This window comes from Brachyhypopomus gauderio, unplaced genomic scaffold (genome assembly GCF_052324685.1).
Source record: "Brachyhypopomus gauderio isolate BG-103 unplaced genomic scaffold, BGAUD_0.2 sc46, whole genome shotgun sequence".
NCBI classification, from domain to species: Eukaryota; Metazoa; Chordata; class Actinopteri; order Gymnotiformes; family Hypopomidae; genus Brachyhypopomus; species Brachyhypopomus gauderio.
Genome location: NW_027506872.1, coordinates 2251972 through 2266597, shown reverse-complemented (window position 1 = coordinate 2266597; position 14626 = coordinate 2251972). Strand labels below are relative to the sequence as shown.

Sequence of the window (14626 nt, the reverse complement as noted above, 5' to 3'; positions counted from 1 at the left end):
GCTACACATTTTGTGCAGTTACGCTATATTGTTGTTGCTTTCACGGGAATACTTGTGTTTAATATTTGTTATTTTTTACGTTCAAGATTCCCCTTCCACTGACGAGGCGAGCGGAGTTGGCGGAAAATGTTTCCTTCAACCGGGCTTTCCTCGGGGTGCTTGGCGAACTTGTGAACACCATGCGAGACAGACGCCAGTAAAAGCACACAAAATGTTGCTTGTAGTACTATAAATATTTATTTCATATAAAGCTATACGTATATATTTGCTTTTTGCACTTTTTTAAAACTATAACTATATTATTTACATATGTTGTACTTTAAATATCTATATTTCATAATAAAGTTTGATTTGATTGTATGACTGATGCTTTTTATGCAGGGTGTGTTCAGCCTGTTTGAGTAATACCAAATTATTATCAATAATTAGAGCAATCACATACAATAATGAAGATAAAGATAAATAAGATACAATAATGCTATGTGTTAAGGGGCGTCGACCGGTGTTGTGGTCGTATACAAATGATGTCACGACACTACAACCCGCGCGCCATTCTATATTCTATGTATATATGTATCAATGTAAGTTTGGAGTCTTGTCCTCTGTACTACTGTCACTTTGTCACTTTGTACCACTGTCACTTTGCTGCTGGGAATTGTGAATTTCCCCATTGCGGGACTAATAAAGGCTTATCTTATCTTATCTTATCTTATCAACAGCGACTCCACCCACATTGGGGTGGTTCACCATTGTAATGGAAACACAACGCGACCGTACCGTTCCGTTGCGAATCGACCCGTACCGAACCGTACCGCGCCAAGCAGGCCCTAGTGGAAATGCGCCATTTATGACCTTGCGTGGGCCGTGCACAGAGCGCATGCGCGTACACTTTCTAGAAAACGTTTTGTAGAATGGTTAATTGGAAATATTGAATTAAGAAATCGCACCATTTTTATAAGTTTGGTCACATTGTAAACCCTGTGCTACTGAATTATTTGCTAGATTCCTTGTGATTTGCTAATTTTACAGACACTTGCGTAATAAGATTAGACCTAATTACATATGAATTACATCAGAATTTCTTCAATATTGGAGTAATAAAGGATAATCTTCTACAGGGCAGGTAAAAGCAACATAAAGTAAACAGTATTAAGTTTTATTGGAACATTTAAACATTTTCTAAAACGCTATATAAAAATACCAATATAAACTTTAAACGCTTTATAACATTAAATGCAAACGCACGCTCCAAGGACGATGTAGCTCATTTATAATACGCACTTCACGAAATTAATGTACTTTCTTGGTGGTGACGTAAATGCTACTTGGCGCCCTCTGGTGTTCGAGATAAATATGCACGTAGACCTACGGATTTGTTGAAACAAATACAATTAGCAACTGTTAGCAAACTGGATAAATGACTTTATATACGGATACAGAATAGAAATGTATGTTATTTTCTTTAGTTTCAGCTGTGAATCAGACAGACAAATTGTCTGAACGTTTTCTTTAGTAATATTTCTTTGCATATTTTTGGTCAGACTCATGAAAGAACTATTGTAGATCAAATCTGTATTAAAATCTATGCAGAACAGCTCAGGTTTATCAAAAACTTGGTCTGTACAATTTCCCCACGGACCGAAAACAACGTTACCATGAAACTGTTATCATTTGGTTACAAGCAAACTATTAAAAAGGCAAATGTTGGCGCGTCAACATATTACTGGGATGGGATGTGGGTAAAGCTGTTGTTCCACGTCCTGCCGGTAGAGGGCTCACCGGTCCTCTCTCCCTCTAAACCACCCATGACACACTACTAAAAAGCAGGTTAAGTAGTTGAATTTTTTATTTTTATTTTATTCTTGTTAATACAATAAATATACAAAACTCAAACTACTCAACATGCGACTGCAGGGGAGACAAGAGTGCATTTGTACAGTACAATGAAATTCAGGACAACAGGCAACCACTCGTCAAGTTTTACAAAATATACAAATATCCCTCAGGTTTGCCGAGAATAACCTCGAGCACCTCGCACGTGCAGGCCGACGCAACTTCCTCCTTAGTGTAACTACGTTACTAGTGTCAGCGATTCAAAAAGGTACAACTTAAAGCCACAATCCAATGCGCACACACACACACTTTACGCCATATCTTCTATGGACAGTCCAATTTACTGAGTTGATTGGTATTCTTTTCTTCTTCTTCCTAATTTTTTGAAAGCATTTCAAACAAAATATATATAACGGAAACATTCAGGTGCCATTTCTTGAAGTTTATTTATAAAAGGAAGAACAGCTTGCTGTAACTTTCTTGCACACGGCTATGATATCTGTCCCACACACACACACACACACACACACACACACACACACACACACACACACACACACACACACACACCTAAAGAACAGGACATGAAGATAAAGGTCTAAGAACACTGCAGCACATGAGGGAAGGCGGAGGCCTGGTCACTGGGGTGAGTGTAGAGCAGGGGTACTCAACTGGCGGACCGCGGTCCGGATCCGGACCCGAACGCAGTCCTGTCCGGACCCAATCTCATTCCTGATTAACTGGATTTATTTTAGGGCTTTAAAAAACACTCCGTCACGAGTGTTACCACCCCCGCTCAACAACTTACGTTTGCCCCCCCGCTCAACAAATTACGTTCGCCACCCCCGTTACGCCACCCCCACCGCACCGGACCTCAGGTCACAGGTATCTGCCAAAATTGGACCGCGGACAAATTTAGTTGAGTACCCCTGCTGTAGACGGACAAACGGACCAGCTCACAGCAGTCTGAGAGCCTCCTCTTCAGACAGCCACCAGGCTGATTAAGACCTAATACTGAAAACAAGCGATTTAAGCCATCACACACACGATCACACTGTCTTTCTCACACACACACATGCCAGTTAAAGGACTGAGACATTTAAAGCAGTCTTGATACAGTTACATCCCATAATTGTGAGACTTGACTGTTTCTAGGTGACAGTCACCAAGGCTACAAGGTTCCCCCTTCCATTAATTTAAAAAGAGAAGAAAAAATTACAAGCGTGATGCAAAAGGAGCATTCAGCCAGGCCCCGCCGTCACGCCACGCCTGCCCTAACGATGCAGCGGGGCCCGCCATAACACGTGACACGCCCACAGTCGCACGTGACACACCCACCGTCGCACGTGACACGCTCGCCATCGCACGTGACACGCCCGCCGTCGCACGTGACACGCCCGCCATCACACGCGACACGCCCGCTATCACACAGCGGGGCCCGCTGTCACGTCACGCCCTCATAACACACACTGCTCTTCATACTGATGCCCCAAAACAGGAGTGGTATACCTCAGTTATGTTAAATAGATAAACGCACTTCAAACACAACATCCTGTCCCATACACACACACACACCCACACACACAAACACACACACATGCTCACACACGCCAAAATGTGTGCTAGCATGTCGCTAAACCAATTCTTCTGTATGTGTGTTCTGGACCGTTCCAATACAGGGGGACGGGGGATGTTTGGGGCAGGGGGGTGAGGTTTCTAACTGCAGCTCCTCTGCCAGCACCCCTGTGTCCTGCCGGGCATCATGTTTCCCGGGACCCCGGTCGGCTTAGCAAGCTTCACATGCAGGATGTCACAAACAGCAGTATCCTGAGAGTCACACGTCTGGGGGGGGCGGAGAAAACGGGGCCCCGCCTCCCAAAAAACAACAAAACAAACCAAAGAAAAACGCAAAACCCAAGACGCAGGGCGTGAGTAGAAAAGGCCGAGGTGCTGGGGAAGGTCCGGGCGTGGGGTGAGGTCAGCAGAGACTCGTACAGTAAGCAGAGAGGACTGTACGTGCAGGCGACGGGGAGGGGGAGGGGCTTCCTGCAGGTCTGTGACAGGACAGAGCGAGTCCTGCCCAACACGGCCAATGAAAGGCGGGAAAGAGGACAGGAAAAGGCGGGATCCAGACACCTCAAGGCCCGTCCGAACAACTGACAGGGTGCAGGCTACACGGCCACGGTGATGGACATTTCTCTGAGCCAATCAGAGCGCTGCGGGATCGGTGGTGCTAGCGTGAGTGGAGAGGGAGGCTGGGTGGGGCCTCTTGTTCATCACCCTTCTGATTGGTCGGTTGGTATAGGGGTGGGACGCCCCTCCAACTACACCGCTGACTCGAGAGTTCACACACACACACACACACACACTCCTTACGCATGCACGTTCACACACACACACACACACACACACACACACACACACACACACACACACACACACCCAAGCTCAGAGCAATGTGGCAGGTGTGCACACCTGCTGGATTAGACGGAGAGAGGGGGGTGGAGTCTCAGTCAACCACTGAAGTGAAGTCAATGAAGTGGGCGGGGCTGGAAAACCTCGGCACCAGAATCAGGCGGGGCATACGGATGACTGAGAGGTCATGTGAGTACAATTAGAGAGAATGAAAAGGAGGGGAAGTAGGAGGAGCATGGAAGGAGAGGGCGGGCTCTTCTCTCTCTGGGCCAATCAGAGCTGCTCTTTGAAGGCTCCACGGGCGGCGGAGGAGGCGGCGTTGGCGGCGGCTGTCTGGACCGTCTTATTGGACATGACGCCCGTGGCAAACTCCTGCTGGGCCTTCTCGAAACTGGCCCCAGTGGTGCGGTACAGCCCGTGCACCTGCACACACACACACAGAGAACACACACACACAGCACACACACAGAGAACACACACATGTGCTTGAGCTAATGGAGTTGTCAGCAGTGTTTGGCCAGTGTGTGTGTGTGTGTGTGTGTGTGTGTGTGAGTTGGGAAGGTTTGACCTTTTTGAACATGATGAGGGAGATCACAGCAGAGGCGGTGAAGAGAGCTGCAATCAGGATCATAATAATCCCCACAGGAATACTCCTGTTGAGACCAGTCAGAGCAGAGATCCACCCACTGCACACACACACACACACACACACACACACACACACACACACACACACACACACACTATAAGCATATTTTCCCTAAACATTCCAGAGAGTAAATATTTAAAATCACTTAAGATAGTTTGTAACAGTGCTTGCATGTGTGCATGTGCACGTGTGTCAGGATATATACAGAGATTCTTAAGTTGAATTTAATACTTTTATAATACCTACAAAATTTTTTTTTATACCAGCATGACTTAAAGCGACGACTGAAGTGGCCTCTTGGTTGTTGCTAACCACTGGCCTAAGCCAGTCTTTAAACAGGCATGAAAATGGGTCGGGGGTTAAAATGGTGAGAAGACCGGTGGGGGGGTATGGCAGGTGACGGCACGGGGATACAGCGATTACCACTACATCTTATTTTATGTCACCGTTAACTACACAGGGTTGACGCGAACTTAATAGGCCTATCTATCTACTTATTTATCACAAGAGCTTGTGGCTAGATCTGACAGTGTTCAACGCAAGTTGTAGCGAACGGCAGTAACTTTGGTTTACCGCAAAATATGAAAACGATTGAAACCATTACTATCCCAATTAAATCCACTGGTAAATGTATGATCTGGTAAATGTAGTGGTAAATGTACGATCTGGTAAATGTAGTGGTAAATGTACGATCTGGTAAATGTAGTGGTAAATGTACGATCTGGTAAATGTAGTGGTAAATGTACGATCTGGTAAATGTAGTGGTAAATGTATGATCTGGTAAATGTAGTGGTAAATGTATGCTCTTCTGCATTGTCCCCGGCATAGATAGCATTAGGTCCTGCTTCTCGTCCCACTTAGCAATAAATGAATAACATTCGTATGATTGAAACGCAATTTGGCCTCTATGAAGGTTCTGGGCGGAAACTGCTGGCCACTGTGTCATTGAAATTGCCAATTTCGGAAGTGCTCTGTTTGCTTATTTAGTCAATATCATATATAATATTTTAATTTTATATATATATATATATATATATATATATATATATATATATATATATATATATATATATATATATATATATATGTGTATATGTGTGTATATATATATATATATATATATATATATATATATATATATATATATATATATATATATATATATATATATATATATATATATATATATACATATACATACACACACACAGGTCGTATTGACTAAATAAGCAAACAGAGCATTTCCGAAATCGGCAATTTCACCCTTTCAACTTAAAAACGGCAAATTTGGGTCGTCAAGCCAGACATCGGAAAACTTGCACTTTCCCATAGTGTTTTGGCCACAAACCAGCCGAGTATTTAGGTGACTGGCGCGTGTACGAACATCAGGTCACGTCATGTCATAATCATATCCCTGCTAGCAACATATAAATAAATCTAATTTAAGGAATTTTAGGAGAAAGGCCTGCACTTAACACAAATTCAAAAACGTCTAGGCAGTTGGATGAGCGTTTGCAAATTTAATACCTTGTCAGATGAAGCTTATTACTTTTTAATGGCCTTAATTTTGGCCAACTGAATTTACTACCTTTTAATACTTTTTACAACCCCGCAGACACCCTGATGCAGGGCTGCCCACAAGTTTTCAGCTTGCGAGCTACTTATAAGATGACCAAGTCAGAAAGATCTACCGGGGGGGTTGTGAGGTGGCGAATGTGCGATCTACACACATTCCTTCGCGGATCACATTCCGCGATCGACATAATGGGCACTCCTGCCCTGGTGTGTGTGTGTGTGTGTGTGTGTGTGTGTTTCCCACCTGGTTCCCCACCCTGTGATACCAATGGCCTGCATCACATGGACTCCAAACTGACAGATGTACACGAAGAAGAACACAAAGAACCGGAAAGAACTGTCACTCCTACGGAGAGAGATAGAGAGAGATAGAGAGAGATAGAGAAGTAGGGAGGGAGGGAGAGATGAAGAGAGAGATGGAGAGAGAGAGAGAGAGAGAGAGAGAGATGGAGAGGAGGGAGGGAGGGAGAGGGGATGGGGAGAGAGAAATGACAATTTGTTAATTACATCCTGTTGGTATTGGTCTATATTTACATGTACATATATATATATATATTGTTCCACTCCACCAGGATGTCATTCTGAAAATAATATTTAAATACATTTAATATTTGCCAATCACCATCTAACCAAACAGCAGAGAGCAGGTGTGGCTGTCACACGTGTGTACCTGCAGGCCCCGTACAGAGGTCTGCACCTGTGAGTGTGTGTGTGTGTGTGTGTGTGCGTGCGTGTACCTGCAGGCCCCGTACAGAGGTCTGTACCTGTGTGTGTGCGCGTGTGTGTGCGTGTACCTGCAGGCCCCGTACAGAGGTCTGTATTTTTGAGTGAGTGTGTGTGTATACCTGAAGGCCCCGTAGAGAGGTCTGTACCAGCAGACGAAGGAGCAGGGGGTGAAGAGCATGAACCAGAGCATGGCCAGTCCAAAGTCCACGCCCCGCATAGAGTCCACGCAGAACCACGCCAAGCAGCCCAGGATGTTGAGCAACAGCGTCCCCGTGTGGACTTGGGAGGAACCGCACCCACAAACACATGCACACGCATACATATGTTCAAATACACACACACACACACACACACACACACACACACACACACACACACACACACACACACACACACACACACACCACAGGTTGGAGGAGCCAATGGACGTTCTAGATCAGTTATGATTATGCAAACAAAATTATGCTGATTGGTGGTCACAGTTTTTGAGTTCAGTAAGTAGTTTAAAGCAGTCGCACCCTGACTGCAGATGGTACACCAAACCAACCATAGCTTCAGGAAGCACAGGGGCTACACACAGGGTGTCTACAGGTTTGACCAAGTGAAATTTAAGACATTTTAAGACTTTTTAATACCGTTTTCCAAATAAAATTAAGACCAACTCGCAAGATCATACACGTTAAAAATAAAGCACAAAAACAAACTGATTATTTACATTATTTAATCTAGCTGCTTGAAAACTTCAAATGTGAATGCACAAGACAGACAATACGAGACACAAACATTACAGTTTTTCACTGTACAGTACACAATGAAAGGCCATTTTCCTGTTTTTCTGATTCACACTCCAGCTCATGCTCAACCCCTTTCAGTTCTGCTACTTTTTCTCTGAAACGCTTTCTAATGATGTTTGATTTTGGGTGGGGGGGGGGGGGGGGTGGCGAACGAAAAGTTGTTGGGCGGGGGGGGGGGGGCGTGAGATATCGGAAGTGTGGCGTGAGAGCGTGTGAAAACGGTCAAGAGTTGGCAACCCTGTAAATGGGGGGGGGGGGGGGGTGGTGACGAACGTAAGTTGTTGGTTCTCCGCCAGTTGAGTATGATGAGGCTCAACTGATGAGGCTCAGGGATTCCGTGTCATACAGCGCCGTGCTCAGGGTCCTAGTGCCTGTAGAATTAACGTAATTTAAAAACCAGGACATTTCCAGTTTTAAAAAATATCGAGCGCGGAAAATCATTTCGCGCGAGGAAAAGTGCTTATTCGCGCGAGCAAAAATGCTCTCGCGCGCGGAGAGAGCTTCCTCGCGCGAGCAAAACTACTCTCGCGCGCGAGGAGAGAGTTGCTTGCGCGAGGAAAATTTGTCACACCCTTTCTGCTTGCGATTAATCTCCTGCTCGCGGAGCAGATCGTTTGATTTTTGACAGTCGTGGGAGGGACCCAGACAGGATTGGCTTCTGGATGTGAATTGTGATTGGCTGTCAGTAGGGTCTGTTTCATGTTTATTTTTTCACGATATCAACGCATTTAGACAGTTGGAAGCTCCATGAACTATGGTAAAACAAATAACCAGCTAGCTAGCTAGATATTTATAAGTCCGACTAGCTAGCTAACTAACTATGTATACAATGCTAATGTCGGACTTATTTTAACATACACAAAGAAAAGTTTTGCTGCAAGGTATTGTTAGTTTTCACATTAACATCTAAGGATTTTTACCTCATAAACCAAGTGTCCACATATGTGGGCATTATGCAATAATGGCAATACGTTGAACGATGTACCAGGTCATAGATTTTTAAGCCGCTCATATAAATAATAAAAGTAAATTTGTACAAAATGTGTTGTTGCTGTAAATAGAAACAAATATAAAATTTTCCATTTTTATTGCCTAAAAAGCTAAATCTAAGAACATTTGTGTGTGTGTGTGTGTGTGTACTGTTGGTGAAAAATGCATATATTGTCTTACTGTAATATTCATCAATATACACATATGTATTGATTACACTTAGTAGTGAGTAGAATGGAAATCACGTTATTAAGGTATATATTGAACATATGTTAGGCCTAGTACACGTTGATCATTGTATGCCATACATGCTTGTAGGCACTCTAGTAATAAATTGTGTGAAGGCACTCCTTGTGAGATGAAGGCAGACAGCCCTGAAGGTCTCTGGTTTGTAGATAAGGATGAGTTGCGTTAGAATGGTGCATCTGACGGACCGGAGAAACAAGGAGACCTTGGCCAAATGACCCTGGCAGGGAAGGAGTGATGGGTGTGATACCTCACCCCATCACCTCACCTCACATGGGCCACCAATGAGACCTAACATGCTTAACTCATGTCATGGAAGTATGATGTAATCATGTAGCAAATCATGTAGTTTGATACCTCACCCCATCACCTCACCTCACATGGGCCACCAATGAGACCCAACATGCTTAACTCATGTCATGGAAGTATGATGTAATCATGTAGCAAAATAGTATAAGAACTATGGTCTGTGAGTGGGGGGCAGCTTTCTCTTGCAGACGCTCTTGAGCTCTGGATCGATCCATCTATTTTTCTTTTGTCTTTAATAAACTTTGTACTCTACTCTGATACCATACCCAACTGCTTTTGACTGTTCTTTGACTGGTCACCATTAAGGTTCAAATTTCAATGACAGTACATTATAGCACACATGTTTGTGTTGTTTTTCAACCAGGGCAGTGTAGCCCATCAACATCACACTATACAGTTATTGAGGATATTCCAGTAGGTAGTGCGTCAGAGTCCACTTACAGTGACAGTGACATCAGCGAAGGAGAATATGAGCCAGATGTGAGACGAAGTGAAAAAAAGCGGAAAAATAACAAAACGAGGAAGGGAACAAAGGAAATGAGGGAGGTTTAAATAATTAGCAAAGAAAACAGAATGTCAGAGGCAGGAATAGAATCTGGAGATACATGGGTACTGATTCCCATTGAGTCCCACCTATGTTCATGGGGATTTTTGAGGTGAAAGCGCAGGGTGAGGTACCCATTGAGTTATTCTCCAGTCTGTTTCGAGACTCACTAATAGATGAGACTAATAGATGGGATTTCATACAAGGAAATAGCTGTGGAATAACCTTAATATTTTGACATCACTGCCTATCTTTATTTATCCAATTCAAGCTAAATTGTAGCCTGAATGGCATTAAATCGCAATTAACTGTTCAAATGTTAAGAGCTCTTTGTTTCAAGATTATTTTAACAGAACAAAACTTACTTGTTTTAATGAAAAGAGGATAGATTCTCACAATTTGTTATATATTTGAGCAATTTTTATAGAAAATATTCACTCTGTTCTTGTATTGTGTCCACATATGTGGACAGTTGAATACCTTTATTTAAAATTTTTTTTTTAGGTAAAATAATAAACCATTTTATTTTTTATGCATGTCAGACTAATAAAAACAATTATTTAAATCTAGCCACAAGCGGAGATTGCAGGTTCACACACGTATAGGCCTAAGCAGCCAAAGAAAACCAATGTGTTGTTGAGCAAATGTTTGACCTTTGATATGAATGTATGAAGTGTTTTTTTTTTTTTTATCTCAGATGAGGCACTAAATCTACAAAAAATCTAAATGTGGCTAAATGTATTGGCAAAAAATGATTCAGATCATATAACTAAATCACATGCTGAGATTAGCTTTGTGTGTATGTGTTTGCAAGGTGTTTCATGTAAGCAATGCTTTTCAGTAGGTTCCAGTATTTGGCCAGTAGATGGAGCCAAAGTACTACCATACAGATATTACAGCGATGAAAAGAAATTTTAGTGAAATAAAATGTTCATTCCTGGTCAGGCAGTATACTTTTTGTTATAAGATGTAAATACAAAGTTATTTGGCTCATTGGTCTGAATCATACAAGATTCATTACTTCTCAGTATTCTGCATGACAGGATTGCAGCATTAGTTTTGATGATTTTAGAGGTTTTTGTGTACAGTAGCGTCCCCGACAGGTCATTTTGAACCAAACTTGGAGCACATCACAGGAACCTCAATCCATGACAACATTTGAAATTAGGAGTTGATCACTGTGACAGAAATGATGTCATTCTTGATTAGGTCACGTCATTTAGATTATAAGAGATCATTATGAACGTTATGATTTAGTACATGTCGTTCTGACTAAGCAGAAAGACTACAATAATGAAGTAGAGTGATTCAGTGTAACCATGTTTAGTTCATATTATGCATGTGTGCTATACTGTGACCCAGGTCAGGGAGAGTGCGAAGGGTAAGAGCACTCTTAACTGGTACTCACTAGTCTACTAAACTTGGGTCATTTAGCTTTCTCTGTGTTCAACTGATACATCAGTTTCTTCCGCTAAACTCTAGGGAAGTCCATATTAGGAGATACACATACGTGAGACAAAGTAGCCTGTTGGGCGCCTATGTTTTGGAACATGCTGTGCTTAAGATAACCTGTTTGCTAGAACTGCTGAATGGTGTTTAGGATTGTATATAAGCAGGGGGACTGCCCCCATGCTTTCAGAGTTGGTTTACATGGTTTGAGTTATAGCAACATAGATCATATATGGCATGGCCTGAATGATATAATGAAAAAAAAGACCAACCTGAAACTTTAAAAATCCAAAATTGTTTTGATAATTATTCACCTAGAGATTGCAACAACAAATACATTGTATATAGAAACAAATCTTTATTTTACCATCTATGGTTTCACAATATACTCTTGGTACAACAGTTATTTAACTCAAATGGCTCAAGAATTTAGTAAATATTTAGTAACTAAGGTTTATTAATAATTCAATGTTGCAATTCCTTTTGCTGAATTAGTTATAAAATGCTATACATGCTGGAGTGAGTATGCTATTTATAAGTACACCAGGACATGATCCAACATGATTACCCATCGACCCAACCAATCTTGAAATAGGGAAAATATGTTTCTCTACATCACACAATAGTAATCATCATATATGCTTACTGTTTCAGAAAGATGTATCTAATCCATATGTATCTATTGGAACACCATCTTTACCAACCTTGACTGGAAAGAGATCTGGACCTTGCCAGCAAAATATATATCATACATAAAGTGAAAGAAGTATATTTTAAAATAATTTACAGTTTATCCATCAAAAACATTTTTAACAATGGTTTATAAAGGACATGGAAGCGAATTGCACTTTCTGCAGAATTCACCCTGACAACATTTTCCATTTCTATCAAATTATGGGAAGATATCTGCAACATATCTAGTACCTATATTGAACCATTTATCCCTCTGCTTTAATTGTGTATTGCTAGCTACATGCCAAGTGCATTGCTAAGGCAGTTTTATTTTGTGTACTACAAATAGCCAACTTACCTAGCTAGCTAACAAACCATGTAAACAATGCAAACGTCAGACTTATAAATAACTAGCTAGCTAGGTTAAATAGCTAGCTGGTTATTTGTTTTACCATAATTCATAGTATTTGGAGCATCCAGCTGCCTAAATGCGTTGATATCGCGAAAAAATAAACATGAAACGGACCCTACTGACAGCCAATCACAATTCACATCCAGAAGCCAATCCTGTCTGGGTCCCTCCCACGACTGTCAAAAATCAAACGATCTGCTCTGCGAGCAGGAGATTAATCGCAAGCAGAAAGGGTGTGACAAATTTTCCTAGCGCAAGCAACTCTCTCCTCGCGCGCAAGAGTAGTTTTGCTCGCGCGAAAGTCGTTTTTGTTCGCGCTAAACGCTCTATCCGCGCGCGCGAGAGCATTATTGCGAATAAGCACTTTTCCTCGCGCTAAATGATTTTCCGCGCTCGCAATTATTGAATTGGATTTGACGCCATAGTACACCTCTCGAATTTTGTAACTTCGCGCGTGCCACGCCTCAGCTCAATGAACAAAGTCATGTTTGCAGGGTTCATACACCTAAACAAGGTGGAATTAAATCACTTGTACGTAACTTTAAAGGTCCATTTCAATATTTCCCAGCACGATAAACTTAATTAAGTTCAATATTTATACATATACTCGAAGTGATTCGCTTTTTTATCACATTATTTAATGGTTTATTTTCAAAACGCCCAATCTTAACGTCTTCACGTTCTCTCATGTTTCGTCCTGGAATTACAAGAGACTCGTATTTGTTAACGTAATACAAGAGAACTGTTCAGTCAGACAGATATTTGTTGTGAAACGAAGTAGTTACAATTTCAAGGATTTTCAAGTACTTTAGCCTAAATTCCAGCACTTTTCAAACCTGGAACACAATGCAACTTTAAAATTCGTCAGGTAAATGTTCCTTCCCCTGTTTTTGAGGGGTGTTTCTTTACACTACCACATATCGTTTCGGAGGTCACTGCAACGCTTTCGCCGTTCGCGGAGGTTCGCGCTACGGTCACTCGCGAAAGTATAAACCAGGCTTGAAGGCATAATCAGGGAACATGGTTTTAAACAATGAGTCAGTTCCTTCGTTGGATCTGTATGCCTGGTGACTCGTAACTGTTTTAGCGCCCATATTACCTCAGCCTTCAAAGTATTGGTAGAGCCACATACAGCGTGAATGCTACGTTGAGCAGAGCTCGACTGAATGGGTTCTCTTGTTGTACTGCTGGCCGTTGCAGTTGCGCCAGCAGCGGGGCAAAACGTTGATATTACAGGCTGCTGCTGACGAGCCTCGCTGGTATCTGTGACAGCTCTGAGCCACCAGGAATATTTCGGGTCTTCCAACCATTTCTGGCTAAGTTTGCATTTCCCCATCTCTCCGAACAGACGTTAACGTACTTACAGCCCGCATGAAAATTCCATCCCGCCAGTCCAACAACTACGGGTGCTCGTTAAGCCCGAAATACTTGCGAGCAATACTGCGAAGGTTGTGCACTGCATGGCTACCGATTTACGCCCCCGAAGTTCAACACATGGCTGACGGAATTATTCCACCCTAACTTTAGCTCCGCAAATTTAAGACATTGTGGTAGAAATTTTAAGACAAAATAAGACTTTTCAAGGCCTTATTTTACAAAACTGAAATTTAATACCATTTAAGACTTTAAGGACCCGCGGCCACCCTGTACACAACAACGCTCATCCTCACAGTTCCATCTGTTTAATGAACCTCATGATTTCATTAGCATAACTGAAATAAAGGAGTGAGATCCTTCAATTATTCATCACAGGTGAAAATGAACCAAGAAAATCCTTCTGGAAGCTCCAGTTAATCAGACGCCAGTTAGTCAGTCAGCAGCACTGTTAGGAACTAACCCATTGCTATTTTTGAACCTGGAGCTGCATGTAGGACTGGTCGAAGTGATCCGATTGGCCACGACGGTGAGGGGCGTGGCTTGGGTACCCTGTATCTAGTGTAGGGTTAGGGTAAGTGCCTGACGTCTCCTGGTCTGACTTCACCACGTCTCTTTTTTTGGCCTCTTTACCCTCC

General features: G+C 42.3%; 1 protein-coding gene across 2 annotated transcripts in view; it reads right to left on the bottom strand.

Moving 5' to 3' along the window:
• Nucleotides 1-1828: 1828 nt before the first annotated feature.
• The window catches only part of scamp1 (secretory carrier membrane protein 1), a 24577-nt gene continuing 11779 nt past the window's right edge, over nucleotides 1829-14626 (bottom strand). For both annotated transcript variants that reach the window (XM_076986392.1, XM_076986393.1), the window contains 4 exons: nucleotides 7318-7477; nucleotides 6717-6818; nucleotides 4817-4934; nucleotides 1829-4671 (listed from right to left, as the gene is read on the bottom strand). In XM_076986392.1, coding sequence (XP_076842507.1) covers nucleotides 4522-4671; nucleotides 4817-4934; nucleotides 6717-6818; nucleotides 7318-7477 — 530 coding nt within the window. In that variant the 3' untranslated portion in view covers nucleotides 1829-4521. The remainder of the gene's footprint in view (nucleotides 4672-4816; nucleotides 4935-6716; nucleotides 6819-7317; nucleotides 7478-14626) is intronic.